Below are 22,552 nucleotides of genomic sequence, written 5' to 3'. Positions count from 1 at the left end.
CGCAGCCCTCCCTGCCTCTGGAGCTGGCTGCCTGCCCAGAACAAAGCAGGTTGTTTCCAAAACGGGCAGCCTTGGTAGTACAAAGTACAGTAAATCTTCAAATACCCCAGTATTGTAAGGAGCGTCCTGCACTTTGTTGGGTACACCTTTATGTACTCTTGGAGCTTCATATTCTGTACCCCAAAATGACTGCCTATTTTGTACGTACTTAATAGAGGATCCTTGTGCCTTCAGTGTACAATCGTCTTATCATACCTGAGTCACCCAGTTGCCTCCATGGTGGAACCCAGTGTCCTGACCAGAGACTCAGAGGTTGTTTGGTTCTGGTTTTGCGTAGTGTTGGTGATTTGGGTGCTCAGATAGGCAGGCAGGGAGCTCAGCTCAGCCAGGGGAGCGAGCAGCGCTCCTGTCTGGCCGCATCCGTATCTTGGATGCTGGCTGTGGCAGTGAGCAAGCTTGCGGGCCTTCCAGCCAGGATCGCTGTTGCTATAAACAGGAACAGGGGTGCATGTAGATCAGCTGGGATTAATCTCTCTTCACAGTTGGAAGGCAGAAGTCTTTAACCCTGAGTGGGGCTTGGGAGGAAGAAGAATGAGTACCACAAAGCAGAGCTATTCAGCCATCCTGCCTTCAGCTCGCCAGGAGCCCTGAATCAAAGCTCAGAGGGGAGGGATGACAGAATTTAGCACTCAGTGCTTCTGGCTTGGATCTGCAGAGCCATGTGTCCTGTGCAGACAAGTCTCGTGGATGGCTTTTCAGGCCACAGCAATTCACACGACTTTGTGGATTCAGAGCATTCGCTTTGTTGGACGAAGTCTGAACTGCAGGTACCCTTGATTTATCTTTCCCTCACCACAGATGCCTTGCGTAGCCTGCCTCGAGGGGTGCTGAATGGCATGCGTGGCAAACCCTCCTCAAGAAAGGACTGATGTGCTTGGCCCTGCAGTGCAGTGACAGAGATGCATTGAAAATGCACTGTTATATTCCTGTGCTGTGCCTGATGCATTGTGCACCTTCCAGAGAAACCTAATACGACCTCGGAGCAAGCAGAGCTTAGCGCAAGAGTTAAGCTCCTCTATGTTCTCTCTTTGATGCATGACAAATCATGCATCACTTTCAGTGGAACGCATTGTTGCACAGCTCACCCCAGCCACCAGTCCCCTGGGAGGGAGGATGCCGGAGTGGATGCTCTGTCGCATGCTCTGCGCTCAGCTCTGCCGGAGCCAGTCTGCTGGGTGGAATAAGCAGATAAGCCTCGCCTTAGGTGCCTTGACAGCGGTCTCAGAGGACAGGCAGTAGGCAGCCGTGTGACAGCCAGGCTCCTCTTCTGCTCCTGCAAGGCAGCATTGGGTTTGCAGCCTTGAGTCCAGTCTTCTGGAATAACTGAGGCCAGTCTTTCCCAGCCATTCTCATTTGGTGAACTTGGAGCAAGAATATTTCTTTCTTACCCCTTCAGCAGATGACTCTTTCCTTTGTACTGTGGAATTTCTTCCCATTTCTGTTATTGAGGATGATCCAGTTCTTTCTGTGTCTTGTCCCTGTCCTCCTCTACGTTGATGCTGCCTCCCAACTTGCAACCTCATGAGCATTTCCCTGATGTCTGTGCCATTTCATTGAAATGCTGAGATATATCTCAAGGCTAATCCTCAAGGAACTCTACCAAGGATTTCTCTCCTAGCAAATACTGCTTTTTAGTGCTACCCTTTGTCTCCGCTTTAGCCAGTTCCTTAGTTAGGAAGGACTCCTGGTTTGCCAATTCAAGTAACAGCTTCCTGGAGATGTTGTTCTCTAGGGCTCCAGACACTGCTGGTCACAAAGTATATTAGTTTGTTCCTTAAAAGTATATCAGGTTGTTCCTTAAAGTAGGAAATGGTATCTCGAGGGGTTTAGAGTCTTTTAGCCCCTGCTGTTTGCCTTCTGCTTAGCAGTCATTCCGGCAAAGGTGTCTGGCTCAAGTCCCTGAAGGATGAGGTTGTGGTCTGTATGGGAGAGGAGTCTGTTTTGACATAGTCATTGCCTGGAGCACAACGGAGTCTGTCTGTCCTGCAGAAGCAACTGAACCCAGAGCGTCTGTGCACAAATTCATTAGGCTTAACAAAATAAGAGGCAAGACTGTGACATGTGCTAGATTTTATACGTGATACTTCACTTTGGGTGTCCTCTTTATCTCTCTCAGATGTGCGGCATGTAGCAGATCTTACTTTGAGACCATTTCATAGGAAAAGCTTGGCTTACTTTAGTATTCCTTTGCATACAGCTTGTGAAAAGACTGCTAACCAAAGGGGCTGATGAAGGAGACTGCAGCAGGACCAGGCTTGGTTTCCCTTTTGAAAAGCATTTCACCCTCTCTAGCAGTGCAGACTTTATTGCTCTTCCAGTCAGGAATCCAGCCAGGACCACAACTTGCTTCAGAGCTTCTGCTGCTTGGCTTCACTGCCCCCGACACAGAGGAGGAGCATGTGCAGGGGGAGAGACTACCTAGATGCGAGAGGGATAAGTGCAGTCAGTCCTCTGCAAGCCCTCCGGACAACTCTTTTCTTTTGACGTTCAAGGATTCTCCTCTTAAATCCATTCTTGGCTGAAAGCAGCGGTTTTTATAGCATGTGAGTTTTCCTGAACGCTCTGATCTCTTCTGCTGAATCTAAAAATGTGCCATTCCTTGTAGCACTTACTCCCTTAGAGACATATGTCCAAGAACTGGCTTAAGGTTGCATTTCAAGCCCTGGCGTATTATAGCCTGTCTATCCAGGGAGTTCCCAGCAGCACTGCAAATGGAGGTTTCATCCTGCAGTACAAAACAGGTTGGGATTCTCCACACCTCAATGCAGACCAGGTGAGTTTAGCTCACATGGTTGAACCGGATTTATTGTGGCCCAGGGAGTCACAGCATCACCAAAAGCAGACCTGTACCCTCCCAGCTCAGCAGATGGCCAAAGCAGCCCGGCGTTGTGCTCAGTGCTCTGTTGAGCGTGTTTTCTCAATTCCTTCTGTTTGCAATTTATCTTCCCTGCAGCTTCCTTGAAATGATGGAAGCCCGAAGCCGAGGACACACATCGCCACTAACAACTAATGGGCAAAGCCCTTCCTCTGGCTCCCAGTCACCCATAGTACCTCCGAGCTCCACTTCAACGGGCAGCTCCAGCCCTGGCACCCCGCAGCCGCCGCAGCCGCTTTCTACAAGCTCCACCATCTCTCCTGAACCGCCCCCATCTTTCTCACCAGTGCCTGCACCTGAGGCCCAGCAACCACACGCGCCTCCACCAGCTACAGCCTCCCCAGCACCTCCAGCTGCAGTCCCGCCTCCAAAGCGCAGCATTATTTCACGTCTGTTTGGGACGTCTCCTGCATCAGAGCCCTCTCCTCCCCAGCCAGGTAGGTGACAGAGTGTGGTGTCTAGGCTGGGTGTCACCTCTGGGCATTTCTGTTTTCCTTTCATTTTTTTCCCTGCAAGAGGCTGAGCAGACAGGTGTCTGCAGATCATGGGCTCCCAGTGTGTGCAATGTGTATGCAAGGAGAGCTGTGCTGTCACTCTCTATTTTGTCTCCTGATTGGCATTTTGGTTGGTCTCTGCTGGGCTTGGATGCGGACTGTGTCCAGCCACCTGGGTGGCGACCGTATCGTGCTTCAGGAGGAAGGTACTGAACATGCAGAGGACGCTAATAAAAGAACTGTCAGCTTCTTACCAGGAGTGTGTATGCCTCTTGAATAGCAAGAAAATTGTTAGAGAAGCTATTTGAAGCTCTGTCTTCACAAAAGTCTGGCAGCTCAAAGGGGCTCCTCTGTGTTAACAGAGAACAACAGAGTGCTGGTTTTAAAGGTTATTCAGCCAGAAATGATCACATAAGTCCAGGCTCTGCAGCGGATTCCCCTCTGGGGAAATATGCTCCTTCAGAGATGGTCTGAGGAGGAGGGCAGCCCACCCTGACTTCTTCTTTAGTGCTGGTACACAATGGAGCAGAGCAGCACAGTCCAGACCCCTGCCGGACAAAGTTGCAGGGCAGAAGCATCGAGGGGTTTGTTGCATGTACTTTTACTGATCTGGACCTTAATTTGCCTGTCACATTCACTTTGTTTGTGAAGCTAACTGGAGCTGCAGAGCTGGCTCTGCCTAAAAATCATTAGCATGACATAGTTTGAATCAACCTTTGGAAATACCTTCCCTCTCAAACTGTCAATCCCTAGAGCTCTCAAGACACCCACAGAAAGAAAGGAGGAGGTGCTGGGAACATGGTTTGCAGTTTCAGATATTGAAATCTTTCCGGTTTAGATCTGCACACAATGTTCTGCATCCTGAATCCGTTATCAGGTGTGACACAGTACACCCATTTTGCTTTATTTACCATTTCCTACCCGTAAAGAAAAAAACAAACAAGGAGGAGCAAATGTTAGAAATCCCTTGTCAATAAAAAACCCCTTTGTCATATTGATATGCAGAAAAAAGACAAGTGGTCTGCTACCAGTGTTAGAATCTTTGGGGTTTGTTGGTTTGCATTTTTTCTTCTTTTTTCTTTAAATGTATGACTTAGCTTGAGAACTGTTTTAGGCTTGTGGCCTGTGGTCCTGGTATCTCAAGGGTGCTTTTTAGGAGGGTTGCAAATGGTAGCTAGGAAAAGCTGATCTGTCAGCATGACTTAAATTACGGAGCATGCCAAGGGTCTGCGCCTCTACTGGAACATACCTAGGGCCCAGCTAACTGGAAAGCAGTTGAAAAATCACTGTCACAAAGTCATAGTTGTTTTTTGTGAGAGCTGCCATTTAAGCATTCCCTTGAAGTCTTGCAGTAGTAATTCTTTTGGCTGTGTTTTTTCTTACACCAATGCTATTCTGTGGCATTAGGAATAGTGTTATTTGTATGCAAAAGTGATTTAAAAGCTGTACCAGTAGAGCAAAATCTAGAAAAAAATATAGAAATTGTGTTCACCCAAAAGAACAGAGCCTGGATGTGAAGTGCAGTCCGGACAGAAGAAAAAGGTGGAGTATTGAAAATTCTGAAAAGGTTAATCGCTTTAGGCTTCTTGCTTATGTTAATTTAGTGAGATTTCATCCTCATGCCTTAAAGATGGGGTCTCTACAAATAAGCAATATTAAAGTCTCTATTTGCAGTAGCTGTTGAGCTTTTGGTTACACAGGGCATCTAAAAGCACAGTGTGAAAAATCCTGCCTTTGACAGTTACAGTTGAAAGAGCGAGAGGAGGTGAGTGGGTGAACTGAACAGTCTGGAAAAGGCAAGGGAATAATGAAGGGACATCAGACAGGAGTGGTGCTCACAGCAGAGGTATGAAATCTGGCTGTGGTGTAGTCAGTCATAGCGTTCGCTGTAGAACGGAGTCAGCTACCGTGCTAGAGAGTTTTTCAGGCTATTTAAGAGCCTGGGTCAGCCTGGTGTGTATTAAACCACAGCAGCCATGTGTGGTCTGCGAATGCTTTCATGCAGGATTCTGAGCTGGTTTGGGTATCCTGTTCACAACCTTCCTCTCCCCTTGCTGGGTAGCTGAGGTCCTGCTTTGCAGCTGAAGAGGCCCTGGGCAGGATAGATCTGTAAAAAGCAAATTTCTCTCTTGCTTGGGGTGAGCCCTGTGTTTTATAACTACTGTTGCTCATTCAGACCCTGCTGCTGCCACTCCTCCTCCCCACCCTGAAGCCCCTGCAAAAGTGCAGAGCGTGGAGGACTTTGTTCCTGATGACAGCCTGGACCACAGCTTTCTAGAAGACCCAGCCCCGCAGAAGGACAAAGGGAAACTGCAGACAAAGCACCGTGTCGATAGTGAAAGGTAAGGAAAGGAGGATGGAGGGAGGGTGAGACAGGGATATAGCTGGATGTGCAGTCTGAATGATGGCTCGGGCCCAGCTAACCTGTTGGAACTGTTCAGAAAGTGATTGCAGAGCATTTAGTTGCCCCTAAGCCTTCCTGGCTGTGGTACAGGCCGTTGTCTCCCATTTAATGATATACACTGCTCCCTGGCAATGAGGAACAGCACTAAAAGCTGGTTATCACCTTCCTGGTTTTGCTGTCTTGCCTTTGTGCTCAGTCTTAAACCACTGGGTTGCTTTGGGTCAGGAAGGGATTTCTCTTCTGGCCAAACATGCTGAAACATTTGAGGTATTTTCTTTCTGGAACACAGTGCACTCTGCAGGGATATTATGTTTTGCCTAATGAAACTCTCCCACTGCAGAGGCCCAAAGCATGGCTGGACTCCTTTGTGGCCTGGTACTGCCATTCCTGAGGGGTTTGTGTTTGTTGGCGCTACATGGCTGAATGGGGTGCCGGAAAGAAGGATGGAGAGGGTCGTGCTCCCTTGGGAGTGTCAGTGCATACTTGCCTGCAGAGTCCAGAAAAGTCTTAGGGTGTGCCTTTCTCTGTCCATTTCTAATGTTCCTTCCCAGCATTTTCTCTTTAAATGGGAGAGATATGGATTTGATGGATGGACTGTTCATTGGATGAGGAAATGGCTGGATGGTCACATCCAGAGAGTAGGGGTAATGGCTCAATGTCTGGATGGAGATTGGTGATGAGTGGTGTCCCTCAGGGGTCCATACTGGGACTGGTGCTGTTTAATATCTTCATCAGTGACGTAGACAGTGGGATCAAGTGCACCCTCAGCAAGTTTGCAGATGACACCAAGAAGGACAAAGGGAAACTGCAGACAAAGCACCGTGTCGATAGTGAAAGGTAAGGAAAGGAGGATGGAGGGAGGGTGAGACAGGGATATAGCTGGATGTGCAGTCTGAATGATGGCTCGGGCCCAGCTAACCTGTTGGAACTGTTCAGAAAGTGATTGCAGAGCATTTAGTTGCCCCTAAGCCTTCCTGGCTGTGGTACAGGCCGTTGTCTCCCATTTAATGATATACACTGCTCCCTGGCAATGAGGAACAGCACTAAAAGCTGGTTATCACCTTCCTGGTTTTGCTGTCTTGCCTTTGTGCTCAGTCTTAAACCACTGGGTTGCTTTGGGTCAGGAAGGGATTTCTCTTCTGGCCAAACATGCTGAAACATTTGAGGTATTTTCTTTCTGGAACACAGTGCACTCTGCAGGGATATTATGTTTTGCCTAATGAAACTCTCCCACTGCAGAGGCCCAAAGCATGGCTGGACTCCTTTGTGGCCTGGTACTGCCATTCCTGAGGGGTTTGTGTTTGTTGGCGCTACATGGCTGAATGGGGTGCCGGAAAGAAGGATGGAGAGGGTCGTGCTCCCTTGGGAGTGTCAGTGCATACTTGCCTGCAGAGTCCAGAAAAGTCTTAGGGTGTGCCTTTCTCTGTCCATTTCTAATGTTCCTTCCCAGCATTTTCTCTTTAAATGGGAGAGATATGGATTTGATGGATGGACTGTTCATTGGATGAGGAAATGGCTGGATGGTCACATCCAGAGAGTAGGGGTAATGGCTCAATGTCTGGATGGAGATTGGTGATGAGTGGTGTCCCTCAGGGGTCCATACTGGGACTGGTGCTGTTTAATATCTTCATCAGTGACGTAGACAGTGGGATCAAGTGCACCCTCAGCAAGTTTGCAGATGACACCAAGCTGAGTGGTGCAGTTGACACACCTGAGGGATGGGATGGCATCCAGAGGGACCTGGGCAAGCTGGAGAGGTGGGCATGTGTGAACCTTATGAGGTTCAACAAGGCCAAGTGCAGGGTCCTGCACCTGGGTCAGGGTAACCCCCGGTATCAATACAGGCTGGGGGATGAGGGGGTTGAGAATCAGCCCTGCCCAGAGGGACTTGAGGATACTAGGGGATGAAAAGCTGGACATGAACCGGCAATGTGCACTGGCAGCCCAGAAGCCAGCCTCATCCTGGGCTGCATCCCCAGCAGCGTGGCCGGCGAGGGGTTGCCCAGAGCAGTGGTGGAGGCCCCATCCCTGGGAACTTTCCAGACCGGGTTGGACAGGGCTGTGAGCAGCCTGATCTGGTTAAAGGAGTCCCTGCTCATGCAGGGGGGTTGGACTGGGTGACCCTAAAGGTCCCTTCCAACCCAAAGCATTCCATGATTCTGTGATTCTATAATTCTGTCCTCCAAATGGCAGAGATCTGTGCTTATGATGTAGGCTGGATTTTCTTTTTTTTATTATTTTCTTTTTTTTTCCTTTTCCTGGCTTTGATGTTTTTTAACCAAAAAAAGGAAAAAGGGTTTATATATACTGAGCTGCTCAGACAAGAGGATGTGCAGCAAGCTGTCTGAAAGCAGACTGTCACTTAAGAGGTGACCTAAGCATGCTCACAGGCTCTGCATCCCTCTGCTTAGAACACCTCTTGCCTGCTGCCTCTTGTCACCAACACTGGATTAACCAGGAGAGTAATTAAAGGCTGATACAGCTGATCTGTGAATGTGGTGGATTCTGCGTCTTGACATCTTTATCGTGATTCAGTGTTCTCTAGTTCAACCACAGCAACTTGAAATCAGTGCTGTGTGTGAGGCTCGATGCCTGTCTAATGCAGGTCAGCCTGAATCATCATCCCTTGTGACAGCAGAACACGTGGATGTTTTATTAAAAAAAAAAAAAGAGAAAGAAAGGAAAAAAAAAGTGGTGGTTGCTAGAAGCATGCTGGCCTACAAAGCATCTTGCTCGCAGCTGCGGCTGAGCTGGGATATTTTTCTGTGTTTAACAAGTAAACGTCAGGATTGCCCAGCCTGACCTTCCTGGGATTTGCTGAAGGAGTGGGTCCTGGAGTGGCCTTAGACTTCTTTAGCTGTGAGTAGGAGGCCGGATCTTTAACAACGTTTCCTCTTCTCCAGACCACCAGCCACTGGACACAAATAAGTGTTAAACTACACAAAAAGCCAGACATCACAAACAGCGGTGCAAGAGCCCTGCTCCTTGGTTGTAGAGTTGTCATGTTCTTGGCTGCTGTGACGCCCTTCTGTGCTGTGTCCCCAGTCTCATTGGCATTCCAGTGCGTATGAGCTGCTGGGGGCAGAAAGAGCCATTGGGCGTTCACAGAGCATGAAGAGGACACTTTTTCACAGCTTCATCCTTTGACGACAGTGGTAACCATCTGCAGCTTGGGATCCACGTATTGCTCTGGTTTCTTACATAGTTCACACAGTTTTCTCAGAGATCTGGCAGTTTTACCTTCCATTTCTTGCCAAAAAGGGCCTACCACAATAAGCGAGATGTGCTGAAATTCAGAGATGTAGATGGGGTTCTGACGATCACCTGCAATAATTGATTTCCTTCGGGATGCCAGTTACAACCCCATGATATCCAGGAGCAACATAAGAGCTCTGTAAGCACCATCCCTAATAATCAGCTTCTACTGCAGTGAGTAGGCTGTTGTAGTTGCAACAAAATCTACTGCTGCAGAAATTTGACCTAAAGAACACAAAAGTTCTCCTGTGAAACCACTCAAAGCTAATGGAGCCTTTATTGGTTTTAAAAAAAGAAATACTGGAAACTCTTTTCCCCTTGCATGTGAGTGAGGAACAAAGCCTGAGAACATACTAAAGAGATGCGTTCAGGTCTCCTGAACATTTTTAAGCAGGTGTCTGAACGTTAGGCTTGTGCAGCTTGCCAGCATTTCTTCAAGGTGTGCTGTAACCAACTGTAAGCTCCAAGACTGAAGAGCCATTGAAGATATGGCAGAAGAATGGCTGAGTGTTGAGAATTTGTAAAGTTACTTCTCTTACCCAAAGAAGAGGAGTTGCCTTGTCCATAACCAAGAGTCTTGCAGTCAGCTCATGTGAGAACACCTTAGTGCACAGCACGTTTCACATGTGAAGCAGAGACAGGTACGTTCACAGAATCGCAGAATGGCTGAGGTTGGAAGGTGCCTCTGGAGGTCATCTGGTCCAACCCCTCTGCTCAACCAGGGCCACCCAAAGCTGGATGCTGCTCCATGAGTGGAGACTCCACAACCTCTCTGGCAACCTGTGCCAGTGCTCGGTCACCCTCACAGTGAAAAAGTGTTCCCTGTTGTTCATAGGGAACCTCCTGTGTTTCAGTTTGTGCCCCTTGCCTCTTGTCCTGTCATTGGGCACCACTGGAAAGAGCCTGGCTCCATCTTCTTTGCACCCCCCTTCAGGTATTTAAATCCATGGATACGGTCCCCCCAAGCCTCTCTTCTCTAGGCTAAGCAGGCCCAGCTCTCACGTGAGAGAGTCCTTCCCCATGTGGGAGAAGCTCCAATCTCTTAATCAGCTCTGCTGCCCTTCATTGGACTCTCTCCAGTGTACCCACTTCTCTCTTGTACCAAGAAACACCCAGAACGGGATGCAGCACTCCAGCTGTGCTGAGCAGAGGGGAAGGATCACCTCCCTCACCCTGCTGGCAATACTTTGCCTAACGCAGCCCAAGGTGCCATTAGCCTTCCTTGTGGCAGGGACACATTGCTGACATATGTTCAACTTGGCATCCCCCAGGACCTCCAGGCCCTCTTCTGCCAAGCTGCTTTCCAGCTGAGTGACCCCCAGTGTGCGTTGATCCATGGGGTTGTTCCTCCCCAGGCACAGGACTTTGCACTACCTGCAAACATGAGACTGCTCCTATCTTCTTGTAGAGGGCCTGATCCACTTGTTCTTCCTAGTCAGGCAGCCTGTAGCAGGCACCCGCTGTAGTGTCACCTTTACCTCTCCTCTCTTAAATCTTCAACCGTAAGCTTCCAGCTGGCTCCTCATCCATCCCCAGGCAGAGCTCCACACACCCCAGCTGCTCTCTCACGTAGAGGGCAGCTCCCTGGGGAAGAGGGAAAGGTCTTTGGAAGTGGGCTGTTATGCTGTGTAACTGAACTGCTTCTGGAACTCATGGGGGTGTTTGCTCCCAGTTGTAAGAATTTGCTTTTTCCTCCCTGAGCTTCCGAAAGAGGCTGTAAAGTCTGCTACTTTTCATCCATTTTGGTGACGTAGGGAGTTCTTGATTTTTTTGCAATGATGTCATGTGAACATCTCCCATTCCCTGCCCCATAATGTCTCTAAACAATGGGGCAAGAGTTGACGTGGAGCACTAATGTTAGAAAAAACACTGTTTTTTTCCCTGAAGTGTGCTAGCAGCAAGGAATGAGCTCATGCCTGTGGAGCAGGGCTGCTCTTGCCCAAAGATCAGAGAGCTGCCGAGACTCTGCACTTACTGATGTCTCTTGGTGTTGCTATAGCTAATTCCCAGCACAGATCTACAGAGATTAATGGAGTCCTGGGTTTTGTTTAACGGCATGTTATGTTTCTCTAGTTTGCAATAAAGAGAACTCCCCAAATCAGTTTCTGTACCGGTTAATTAGGAAGGCAGTTCAGTGTCCCAATTTGCTGTTTCAGAACTTAATTTGCTGTTCTTTAGCCTGATGCCCTGAGCCAGTGCGTATGCGGCTGTACCAGAGGAGCTAATCTGGCTCCAGACAGGCTCCCCTTGTCCCTCCTGCTGGGCCAGGCTGGCCTAGGTCCATGGGTGGGCTGTAGGTGTCTGAAAGCGAGTTTGTGCTGTACCTAATAGTATTCCTGTTCTATCTTCTCAGCATCACTAGATGTTTTTCTTAAACATTTATTAGATTTCCTTGTCCTCATATCTGAAAGGCTTTGAAGGGGTTCTTGGCTTGTATGGCATCTGTTATTTATATAGAGGTACCCAGCTGCACTAGACCAAGTGAGAGAAGCTGAGGGCACTGTTTGGTTCACACTAGAAGCCCCCCATCTCCTAGAATATGGTCACACAGGCTCATCCTGTGGTGTGTGCTTCCTGCAGCTTATCCGCTTTATTCAAGTTTGGCCTTTTCCTCTTTCTCTAGACCCAAAAACTGATGTGGCAAGAGGATGCTGCTGGCTGCCCGCGGGGCTGGCTCCGCTGTCCCCACGGCAGGGCTGGCGGCACACGGTCGGTCCAGGTTTGAGACCATGCACTTGGGTTGCAGCAGGATTTGTTTCATCACCAGCAGCCGTTCTGTGTACACGACTGAGGGCTCGCTGAGGAAACCCCGATGTGCTCTTTGATCAGTAGCTCAGACGCAGACCTTGGCGAGCGTAGTCGGTTTTGGTGGGTACCTGTGCCTGCAAACACGTTGGCTTAACACTAACGCAGGCTTGGCAGCGTGTCAAGCACTAGAGAGTGGTGCAATGTGCTTGTTTCTGCATGCTCTGAATTCTTTCCAGCTGGAACCTCGGGACCGCAAGCTGATACTAATTTTGCATCGTCAGACCTTGTTTATACTGCAGCAGTGATTTTCCTGATGTATATTCACTCCATTGCTTTCCTCTTAAGCTGTCACTCTGCAATTTGTTTGGAAGTTATAGATGGAGGCAGTGTATGCACTGCAAGTGAGATGACCCACTTTACGCGGCTGTGTGTACACACATGGATGTTCTGTTCGGATGCAGAATGCTTTAAAGGCTGCGAGTCTCAGATGGTGTGCAGTAGCAGGACAGTGGCAGCAATCTCTGAAGAGCCCCTGTGCTTCATAGGGTAGTGACATGTTAAGGAAATGCAGTGTCACTAATTCAGAATAATGTCCTGACGTTTTTAGGACGCAACCCCATTTTCTTTTCAGCGCATTTCAAGAGGAAACCCTGCCAGTGCTTCACAGACCTCCGAAATCACTCGCTTGTAATTCCTCCAGCCTTGGAGGGTGGTTTGGGCACCAGTTTTCTTCCCCTTTGTGTGGGATGGGCTGTGTGCCTCTTTTCTGGCTCAGTATGAGAGCAGCAGTGTTAATGATGAAGGGGCTCTTCAGCAGCCTGCCTCTCTGCTTAGCCAGGAGCTGCACTGCAAGTCCTGAAAGCAGAGGGGTCCACACCAAAAGCAGATGGAGGAAGTGGATGATAGCCCTGATCTTAGCACTCTAACCCAGACAAGCAGGGGCTGTAATCACTCTCAACATGCTGCACCGGCTGTCACAAGCATGGTGTCCCCTGTGTCACAAGTAACTCCATTATCTATTGGCAGATGTATTAATTCTTTAAAACTAACTTGTAAACCAGTAACTAGCCGTAAGAAGAGCTGGACTGCATTAGGGCCTCGGCGCTTCCCATCCCATCAGCACACCATCCTCTGCTGTTTCTTCCAGTGCTGCCTGTATGCTAGTGACTGGGAACGCCGCCTTTTGTGATTCCTTTTGTGCCTCTAAAATATAATCTGCCCCAAGCTATAATAATTTTTTTTTTGTCTCTGCGTAAAAATGAAGGCCATGTTTGTACAATCCATGTGGAGTCATTGAAAGGGCAGCGGCTGTTGTGTACTGGAGGTTATCAGGAAGGAGCTGGGTACCTGTCGCAGATAAAGCAAATAGAATGAGGAAAGGTGATGCAAAGGTTCATCAGCTGAGGCTGGGGAGAACATCTATATTCCTGACATGAGCAAATCCTTCAGAAAGTATTAAAATTGTTGAGTCCTGGGGACATTCAGACAAGAATCCTCAGCTGTGAAGCTCTCTATCAGAATGCCTCTGAACACATAACTGTGTTACATCCAGGGAGTCTGGTAGACTCTGAGCTCTAAAAGTGTGTCCTTAAGTTAATTGAATTTGGGGAATGTTAAAGCATGGTTATGGTGCCTGGGTAGCTGCCCGCTTCAGGGACCGCCAGAGAAATAGAAATAATTCCAGGAAGCTAATAGCTGCAAGTGAATTCCCATAGTAGTGGCTGCATATGATCAGGTTTAATTACAGGATGTGAGGATTAAGGCAGGCAATTCCCACAGTTTAATTGGCTGGTCCTTGCGTGTTGGACCACAGGTGTTCTGACAGAGCTGAAACAACAGGCTGCACTGTGGCACTGAGGCTCACCTTTTCCAGGCGCTTATTTTCGGCTTGAGCAGTAGTAGCCACAGTGTGGCACATCCGTCTGCAGCCCATGTTGTACAGGGCATGTGCCACCCCCGCAGCCCACTCGGGGCAGCGGCAGGGCAGCATACCAGGGGAAGGAAGGCAGTGCCGCTGCCCCGGGCTGAGGGGTGTTCACCCTGAAGGTGCCGGGTCCCACACTGGGGTCACAACAACCCCATGCAACGCTACAGGCGTGGGGAAGAGTGGCTGGAAAGCTGCCTGGCAGAAAAGGACCTGGGGGTGTTGGTCGACAGGCGGCTGAATAGGAGCCAGCAGTGTGCCCAGGTGGCCAAGAGGGCCAACAGCATCCTCGCTTGTATCAGGACTGGTGTGATGAGGGGAAATGGCCTCAGGTTGCACCAGGGGAGATTTAGGTTGGACATTGGGAAAAATGTCTTCCCCAAAAGGGCTGTCAAGCCCTGGAAGGGGCTGCCCAGGGAAGGGGTTGAGTCCCCATCCCTGGGGGGATTTAAAAGCTGGGCAGAGGAGGTGCTTAGGGCCAGGGTTTAGTAGTGGGATGGCAGGGTTAGAGGAACGGTTGGGCTTTTCCAACCTAAACGACTCAACTCGACTCAATTTGATTCGATTCTATTCTATTCTAAGTTGGCCAGAAAAGCTAGGCAAGCGGCAGTCTGCTTTCAAGGGGAGGCGTGTCTGTCCTAGCACATCCTGGGGGTGCTGTGTCTGATCATTGTCTATTCTGCAGCGACGGAGAGGCGCCTGGGGGGAACCCCATGGTGGCAGGTTTCCAAGACGACCTGGATCTGGATGACAGAATCCCCAGCAGACCCGTGCTGGCAGCAGAACAGGTGCCCAGCCAGAACATCACCCTCTCCAGTGAGGAAGAGGAAGAGATGAAGGACCCTAAGGTCATACTCATACCTGATGAAGACATCAATACAGAGCAGGAAAAAAAAAGGTACGAAGCACAGCCTGAAGTATGGGGTTGTGCTGGCAAACTTGAGCCTCTTCTTGGTCCTGCCGCTGCCTTCTGTGCAGCCTCTGGGAAACCCTGGTGTCTCTATCAGCCTGTTCCTTCACCTGTAAGCTGGGGCTGTATTCACTGTAGGTGTGACTGCTTTATGCAGTGTTTTCTGCACCACGCTAAGTAGCATGCCTTGGAGCACTGCACTGTGCTCCTGTAGTCACAGGTACATTTCTGTTTGGGAATGGCCCAGCCTTTTTCTCAAGTTTGAACAAGAAGCTGTAACTGAGTGCCTGAACATCTGTTCATAGCGGTGTGAGAAGATCGAAGGGGTCGAGTCTTGTGGTGAGGGGAGTGGAAGTCATTCACCACACCCTGCGCTGGAGAACGATGAACTGGATCACATTCTCCACATACCACATCCCATGGGTGATACAGTCAGGCGTGGCCTGCTGGCGCAGGCACCTGTGCATCAGCATCCTCAGGGACGAGGGCCGCCTTCAGCCTCTGGGTAGTATGTGTTTGAACACACCCCCCCTAGGATGAACTGCCTCTCCTGAGCTACACACTGCAGCCCTTGAGGCAGGCTCAGCTATTATTGGCCTTTGTGCTTTGCTTCACAGAATGGGAGTGTGGACAGGCTCTGACAACTTGTTTCTTTCTTCTCAGGTCTTCCAGAAATTCTCTGAAACCACAGAATGAAGCAATTTTGACCAAAGCAACTGACCCGAAGCCTCCTGACAGTTTACCTCCACGTTCTGGGTCCGAAAGAAATAGCAGCAGCAAGCTGAATGCTAGCCTGCCAGCTGCTGCTGCCGCCCCAGCAGCAGTCCAGGCCCCAAAGACCACTTCCCAAAACAAAGGACATGTTCTCAAGCAGAAAGTGGTCAAAGAGGAAAAGCCTGAGGAGTCTGAGAGTGATCAAGAGGGACCAATAGCTACTCAGATGCTCTCGTTTGTTATGGATGACCCAGACTTCGAAAGTGAGGATTCTGACAGCCAGAAGAAGAAAATGGTAAATGGCATGCATGAATTGCCGTGCGCTGCTGCAAAGCTGAGCTTGAGGTGCTGAGGCATCTCACTGAGCAGAGCTTTCATCTGCTCTCCCATCTCTCTCCGCTGCAGTCGCAGCAAGTCAGGTGCTAAGCAACCTGAAGAGATTGATACAAGCACAAACCCACTAATGCTCTGATTGTTGAAGCCACACGGCAACGAGGTTTGTGCTGATGGGTCTTAATGCGCTGTTTATTCTCAGCAAGTCCAGAGCATGGTCAGTCCAGCGGTGGGAAGGTATGAAATACAAATCTAATGGTTTTTCACCCAGTTTAACATGCAGAAGTATGCGCATGCCAGAGAACAAGTGAGCTCCCTACAGTCAATCCAGCAATCAAAAGGTCATAAAAAAATTTGCTTGGCAAAGCTCCTTACTGAAGAAGGAAGATCTGCCTGAGCAGGGCTTTCCAGTACAGCTCAGTGCTGCCTGCAGGTGTCTGCTCAAACACGTGGTGCAGCAGGAGCCCCCTCTGCATCTGTCGTGCATTAAAGGTGGAGAAAACACAAGCAACTTCTCTGCTTTGGAGCGGGTGGCCAAGAGGGCCAACGGCATCCTGGCTTGTATCAGGAATGGTGTGGCCAGCAGGAGCAGGGCAGTGACCGTGCCCCTGTCCTGGGCACTGGTGGGGCCGCCCCTCGAATGCTGGGCTCAGGGTTGGGCCCCTCACTCCCAGAGGGACATGGAGGGGCGGGAGCGTGTCCAGAGAAGGGCAAGGGAGCTGGGGAGGGGTCTGGAGCCCAAGGCTGCTGGGGAGCGGCTGGGGGAGCTGGGGGTGTTCATCCTGGAGAAGGGGAGGCTGAGGGGAGCCCTTATGGCTCCCTACAACTGCCTGACAGGAGGGGGGAGCCTGGGGAGGTTGGGCTCTGCTCCCAGGGAACGGGTAATGGGATGAGGGGAAATGGCCTCAAGTTGTGCCAGGGCAGGTTTAGGTTGGACATTGGGAAAAATTCCTTCCCTGAAAGGGCTGTCAAGCCCTGGAAGGGGCTTCCCAGGGAAGGGGTCGAGTCCCCATCCCTGGGGCTATTTAAAAGCCGGGGCAGAGGAGGTGCTTAGGGACAGGGTTTAGTGGTGGGCTCAATGATCTTTTCCAACCAAATTATCCTATGATTCTGTGAATTTGCTGCTGTGGCTCTAGAAATACCTGACTTCAGTGATTGGCACTCGCAGCCAGCAGAGCAGTCTCTACGAACTGTGATTTGGGATGGGCAGTCGCTGTTCAGGGAACACCTGGTGCCTGGCTTAGCTGGTATTCAGGAGTGGTTTATGTGTTTGCATCATTCCAGAATCCTGCAGAAAGGACAGTTGTCCCAGTTTCTTTGACCTTGCCTATCTGTTATGCTGTTTATTAAGGAATTCTCCATTCATTTAGCAGTTTCGATACCTGCTTTTCCTGGCACTTTAATATGAAAGCAAAAGTATTTGCAGCAAGTTTACTTTCTTAGCATGCAATGATGAGAAACGGGGTTTATGAGGGAGCATTGCGACAGTGTCAGGGAGATGCCCCACAAATGCTTTTCAAGTTCAAGGTTTACCAGTCAGGCAAAGCAGTAAAAGCCCCACCATTAGCAAGGAGGAGTGGGGGCATTGCCTAGGTCAGCCGCAGAGCAAGGCCATGTTCGGTCAGTACGGAGGATGTAGAGAAAGGGTGGTTAATGAATTCTGAAGAGGATCAGTTAGCCAGTATCAGATCGTTGAGCTTCATTTCCATTCCCACCATGCACAGACAGGGGATTTTTGGGTGATATCCAGTCTCTGCAGCATCCTGGGTTTTAGCCTATATTGAAGGGGCAAATTTGCCCTGGGAGCGCATTCCCTTTTGTCTCGATGAAGGGAGTTATTCTGCAAACACAGGCGCTTCCTTGGCCCTGCTGCAGGTTGCCTCTGGCACGTGAGACCGCACAGAGCTATATGGGAAAAAGGTTTTGTCTGTCAGGTCTGGAGGTGAGTTTTCAGCCCGTTAGATTTGATTTTCCCCAAAACAGAGGTGCCTCTCTAGGGCAGTTAAAGGCTGATTCTGTTGAGCTAATGCAGTTGAAGGTCTCATTTAATCCTTTTACGTCAGAAATTTGATTTTGGTGGCACAAATGTTAAGTTATCAGAGCACACTTCCCAGGACCAATGCTACCGAGACATTTCACCAAGGCAAGAAATAGATAGTGCTTATAAGATCAAGGGCATTGATTTCCAGGCAATAACAGCTCAGTTCAGCTACTGTTGCCTTCCCTCCTCCCCACCTGCTGACATCTGATGTTTTTGTATAGAGAATGCTTAGAGATTTTGGTTGAAAGATTTGTCTCTGTTGTCTGCCTTTTCTTGTCTCTAGGATGAATTCCCGGTCCGGGAAGATCTCTCTGAAATATCTGATGACGATACTTCGTTGGCAAAGCCACCCCAGCCTGTGAAATCAACAGTGCACTCCTTTAAGCTGAAAAATGACTCAGATCTTTTTGGGTTGGGTTTGGAAGAAACCGGTCCCAAGGAGAGCAGTGAGGAAGGTAAAGGTCACTCCTTATTTCCACTGTTGCTGATTGTGTTTGTCAGGGATCTGTTTTTTCCAAAATGGTTCCAGGTGTAAGCAAACCAATTTGCACTGAATAAAATACCCTGTAACTTCATGCAGTGCCCTATGTGAGTTTCTAATGTGGTTTAACACAGCATAAATAACTTTCTTTTAAGTTTTTCCCCCTGGGGAGCGGGAGAACTGGGCTCGTCTGGGGCATCAGCCATGTATTATTTCTGTCCCAGCTGGAAGCAGGAGCACATCCCTTGCAAGCTGCTTCTGTATAACGCTGCCTGCTTAGCCTTGCATGCCTAGGAAGTGCTGTTCAGCGTTGCAGTGCCCACCCCCTCAAGATTTTGGACCCATTTGAGCAAAATGCTCTGACATACCCTGCCAATTTGCTCTTCTATTTTTGGGAAAGCTGGGGTGGGGTTCTGATCCCAATCTAAGCATTCCTCAGGCTGGGTTGTTTTGGCTTTTTTTACCCCATCCCCCAAGGGAACAAATCTTACTCGCACAAATAATTTCTGCTGTCTTGGCATTACTGCAGAGCAACTTCCGATAGATCTGCCCCTGATGTCACCATGAAAGATGAGAAGTTAAAGACTTAAGGGGAAAAAAAGCTGTAAGCAGCACCAGAGAGAGATCTCTTTGAATAGCTCTTCCACAAGTGTAAGCAAGGTGTCACAGGCTGTGATGGCTTCATTGGCTTGTTGCTTTGAGCTGCAGAGCAGCACAGCTTGAAATAGCTAGAAGTGCATCTGCAGAGGCCCAGGCCAATAATTTAACTTTGGTTTAGCATCTTTAATAATTCAGCCTGGGTTCCTCCTATCTCCTCTTTCTGGGATAAATACAAAAACATGTCTTGGTAGTCAGTCAGTTGGAGCTTGACCAGCAATTAGACTTCTCCATGGCTGACGTGTATTTACAGATCAACCAAGGAAAAGAATGTGTAGGTCAGATTGGCAAACAAATACCACACGTGAAACGTGGTGCAGTTATAAACCCTTCTGTGAAGCAGCCAAGTAGACACTCTCCTGTTCAAGGAGTTTTTCTGCAAAGGCAGTAGACATTCAGCAGCCTAATTAGCAGCCAAGTCATTGACCACAGTAACCTGGGACAAATAATTTGACAGTGACGGACTCTGGGACTCATTCGATACCATGAAAGTAGCCACCCCTGTGGAGCAGGGCTGCAGCACTGATGCTTTGGCCTCGTGGTGATAGAACTTCCATGCACAATTTGAACAGCAGCGAGTGCTAGCCTGCTAGGGTGCTCCTCTCTGCTGATGCTATGTCCGGAACAGTCCTTCCATTGCTAGCTCGACTGACAGAAGCACAAACCGTGCCTGGTGAGAGTCTTGTCTGCCTTTGAATAGGTAGTGGTCAGCGAGAAATTGTTCCCAGGAGCTCTTCTTCAGTTCTGGAAATTATAATCTGGTCCCCAGTTTGGCCCTTGGACCAGTTTGTAGAGCTGGTCTCTGCATTTGTTTCGTAGTAGCTGTGATACAGTGAATGCCCAGGTCAGTTCGTAACACAGAATAATACAGATAATGGAATGCTCATAACTAACCCAGGTGTGTATGGTTAGGTTAGGGTGTCACTGCTGGGGCCTGTGTCGGTTTCTGTAGGGGCACAGTTTGTCCTGAAGAGTCGGGATTGCCTTGGCACATGGCTCCAGGATGGAGCATTTTGTTCTCAGAAATTGGGGCAGGGCAGAATTGCATCTCTTAGTTTAAATTGATTAAAAACAATGTTGGTTTTTTTTGTTTGTTTGAGCAGATAAACAACCATCTAAGGAGAAAAAGAAGAAGAAAAAGAAAAGCAAAGAGGTACTATTGAATTCCTCAGAGCTGGTCTGCCGTGTTCGCTACCAGCCAAGGAGAGGGGTGGCCTTCTCCAGCGTACTCTTCCTTCCATTCTTTCATCCTACAGCCTGATCTGTGCCTCCCAGGCTCTGCAGACCATTACCCACATCGCAGCTCAAAAGCAAGCCTTTTAGAACAGTTGAATTTTGAAAAGGCGGTGTGTGAGTTTGCAGATTACAGGACTAAATAGAGCAGTGCATCTCTGCTGGGCTGAGCCTGTTGATGGCTCCACGGCTTTTTCCAAGCAGAGGGGTGTCCCCAGCAGACCTAATCTGAGAGGCAGCGCGGGAAGTCTGCAGGAGGCTTTGTCTCTGACATTTCTGCCCGTCCCATACTGTGGTATGGTCGGCACAAACTGCCTGGCAGACCAGTGCTACATATAAACCAGATGGTCCTTCCTCTCTTCTGTCCAAACACACAGAAGGGTCTTCTGGAATTAACTCCAAGCCAGCCTTGGTAGTAGATACTTCACCCTAAGTAAGGTTCCCATCAGAGCCAAGTTTCAGGACGATAAATGTTGGGCTACTGGTGTGCTCAGAGGATTTACTAATGAAAATGTTCTCATTTCGCAGGAAGAGGAGAAGTCTGTGAAAAAGAAGAGCAAACACAAGAAGAGCAAAGAGAAGGAGGACAGCAAAGAAGAGAAAAAGAAAAAGAAGAAAAAGAGCAAGGAGAAAAACAATGAAATAGATGAACTTGAGGCTTTTCTCGGAGGAGGAGGAGCCAGCATGAGCAAGCCACGAGGAGGTGGGGACTATGAGGAGCTGTAGGCTGGCCGCATGTACGCCCAGCGGACTCTTCTGTCGTGGCTGTCTCCATCTTTTCTTACAAGTCACACCCACCAGGACAGGTGCAGATGTGTAAAGCTTTGGCCGTTTGCCATATATTCTCTCAAAACAGAGCTGGCGAAACAAAAGCAAAAGCTTTGCATCTGTGTGTGCTGTTCTGGTGCATTCGTTACACAATGAAAATCCAGCTGAGATGTACTTGAGTAAGGGGAAAGCTCAGGGGGCAGTTTCCAGGCCCACTTCCAGGCTGTTGTTTTTTCTCTTTCCAGAGATGCCCTGTTGGGTAGTTGGCAGGTGTGGGAGGTGAGGGGGACCTGCCCCCTGCTCCGCCCCTGCTATATTCCACTCCTGCACACCTGAAATTCCTGTCTTGTTACGAGGAGTGCAACAAAACATGCCGCATGAATGCATCGTGCTCGCCTGTCTCAAGTCTTTAACTTTTTATCCTTCCTATTTTTTTAATGAGAAAAGTGGTGTTGGCCATTGCTCCACCCAGCAGTTGATGAGCTTTGAATCGAGCAGATCATGCTATGGTACAGCTCTCTAAAGCAGCAGCCACGGGGCCAGGGTGAGCGAGTGCGTGTGATTTTTGGAGTCCTTTGAACGGGACCTTTCTGCACAGCAGCTTAATTAACACTCACTGGTGCTGCTGTTGGAATTCATGAAGCCCCATTGATTTCCGTGGCCCCAGTGTCTCAGACACTACACGTAAGCTGCTATGCAGTTTGGGAAAACAATACAAAGTGCAAAGCTAACCTGAAAAAGAGAGGAAAATCAGTGCTTTTCTGCATTTCCCACCCTTGAATTTGCATATACGAGAATCCCCTCCCTTCGGTACCTCTCAGGGACATGACTCTCATGTGAAAATGAAGATATCCAGAGCTTCAGAACTGTCTACAGGGACGTGTTAGCACGGCAAGGCATTTGCTTCTCAGGCATTTTTGCAGTCACGCTGTAAAAAAACACCGGCTGCCTCTCTACACGGAGAGGGACAACCACTGTAGCTCACACATCGTCCTTCCTGGTCCAGCCTCCGTCAGTACTGCAGCCATGTTTACTGGCTGAGCCTCCCAGCAGCCAGCGTGCTGCTTTCCCTGCCCCAAGTGGAGAGTCTCCTCCTATCCCATGAGTTTGGGAAGCCTTTTAATTTTTACTTTGAACTTAAACCCATGGATTGGTACCTGCTCAGCAGCATCAGTTGCCGTTGGATGGGCACTGCAGGCCAGCCCTTCGCACTTGCCTGTGTCTCATTGAGCAGCCCCCATGTTTGGTGGAGCTTGTTCCTTCTCCGTACCCCCTTCTGTTTTGGTTCTGGTGTCCCTTTCACAGCTCAGGCGGTGAAGCTCCTCCAGGTTCTGTGCACTACATTACCCCATTGCTTGCAGGTTGATTTGAGGTTTGGTTTTGTTCTCCCTCTCCCCTTTTTGTTGTGAAACGTCAACTGTGAATTCCAAACTGGGGTTTCCTTCTACATTCCTATACAGCGAGGTGTTCTTTTGATCTGTTATCTACTCCAGAGTCGTCTTGACCAGCAGGCAGTTACCTGCTCCATTTTTCTTTCCCCCAGCCCCCCAAATGCACTTGCAACCAATTCACTATAAAACCAGCTGGGTTTCTTTGCTGCATGAGCTGTTCAGGTCTGTTTGCCATTAGCATTTGCCCACTTCCCTGAGCATTCC

At 49.1% G+C, this 22,552-nt stretch overlaps 1 protein-coding gene across 1 annotated transcript in view; it reads left to right on the top strand.

Moving 5' to 3' along the window:
• Positions 1-22,546, top strand: part of RABL6 (RAB, member RAS oncogene family like 6) — a 58,197-nt gene extending 35,651 nt beyond the window's left edge. Inside the window, exons 9-15 of the mRNA XM_035891902.1 lie at positions 3,014-3,372; positions 5,606-5,771; positions 14,446-14,658; positions 15,334-15,679; positions 18,042-18,213; positions 20,000-20,049; positions 20,658-22,546. Coding sequence (XP_035747795.1) covers positions 3,014-3,372; positions 5,606-5,771; positions 14,446-14,658; positions 15,334-15,679; positions 18,042-18,213; positions 20,000-20,049; positions 20,658-20,855 — 1,504 coding nt within the window. The 3' untranslated portion in view covers positions 20,856-22,546. The remainder of the gene's footprint in view (positions 1-3,013; positions 3,373-5,605; positions 5,772-14,445; positions 14,659-15,333; positions 15,680-18,041; positions 18,214-19,999; positions 20,050-20,657) is intronic.
• Positions 22,547-22,552: the final 6 nt, after the last annotated feature.

This window comes from Egretta garzetta, unplaced genomic scaffold (assembly GCF_000687185.1).
Source record: "Egretta garzetta isolate BGI_Z169 unplaced genomic scaffold, ASM68718v1 scaffold143, whole genome shotgun sequence".
Taxonomy (NCBI): Eukaryota; Metazoa; Chordata; class Aves; order Pelecaniformes; family Ardeidae; genus Egretta; species Egretta garzetta.
The sequence above is the reverse complement of the archived record's forward strand: the minus strand, read 5'-3'. Positions and strand labels throughout refer to the sequence as shown.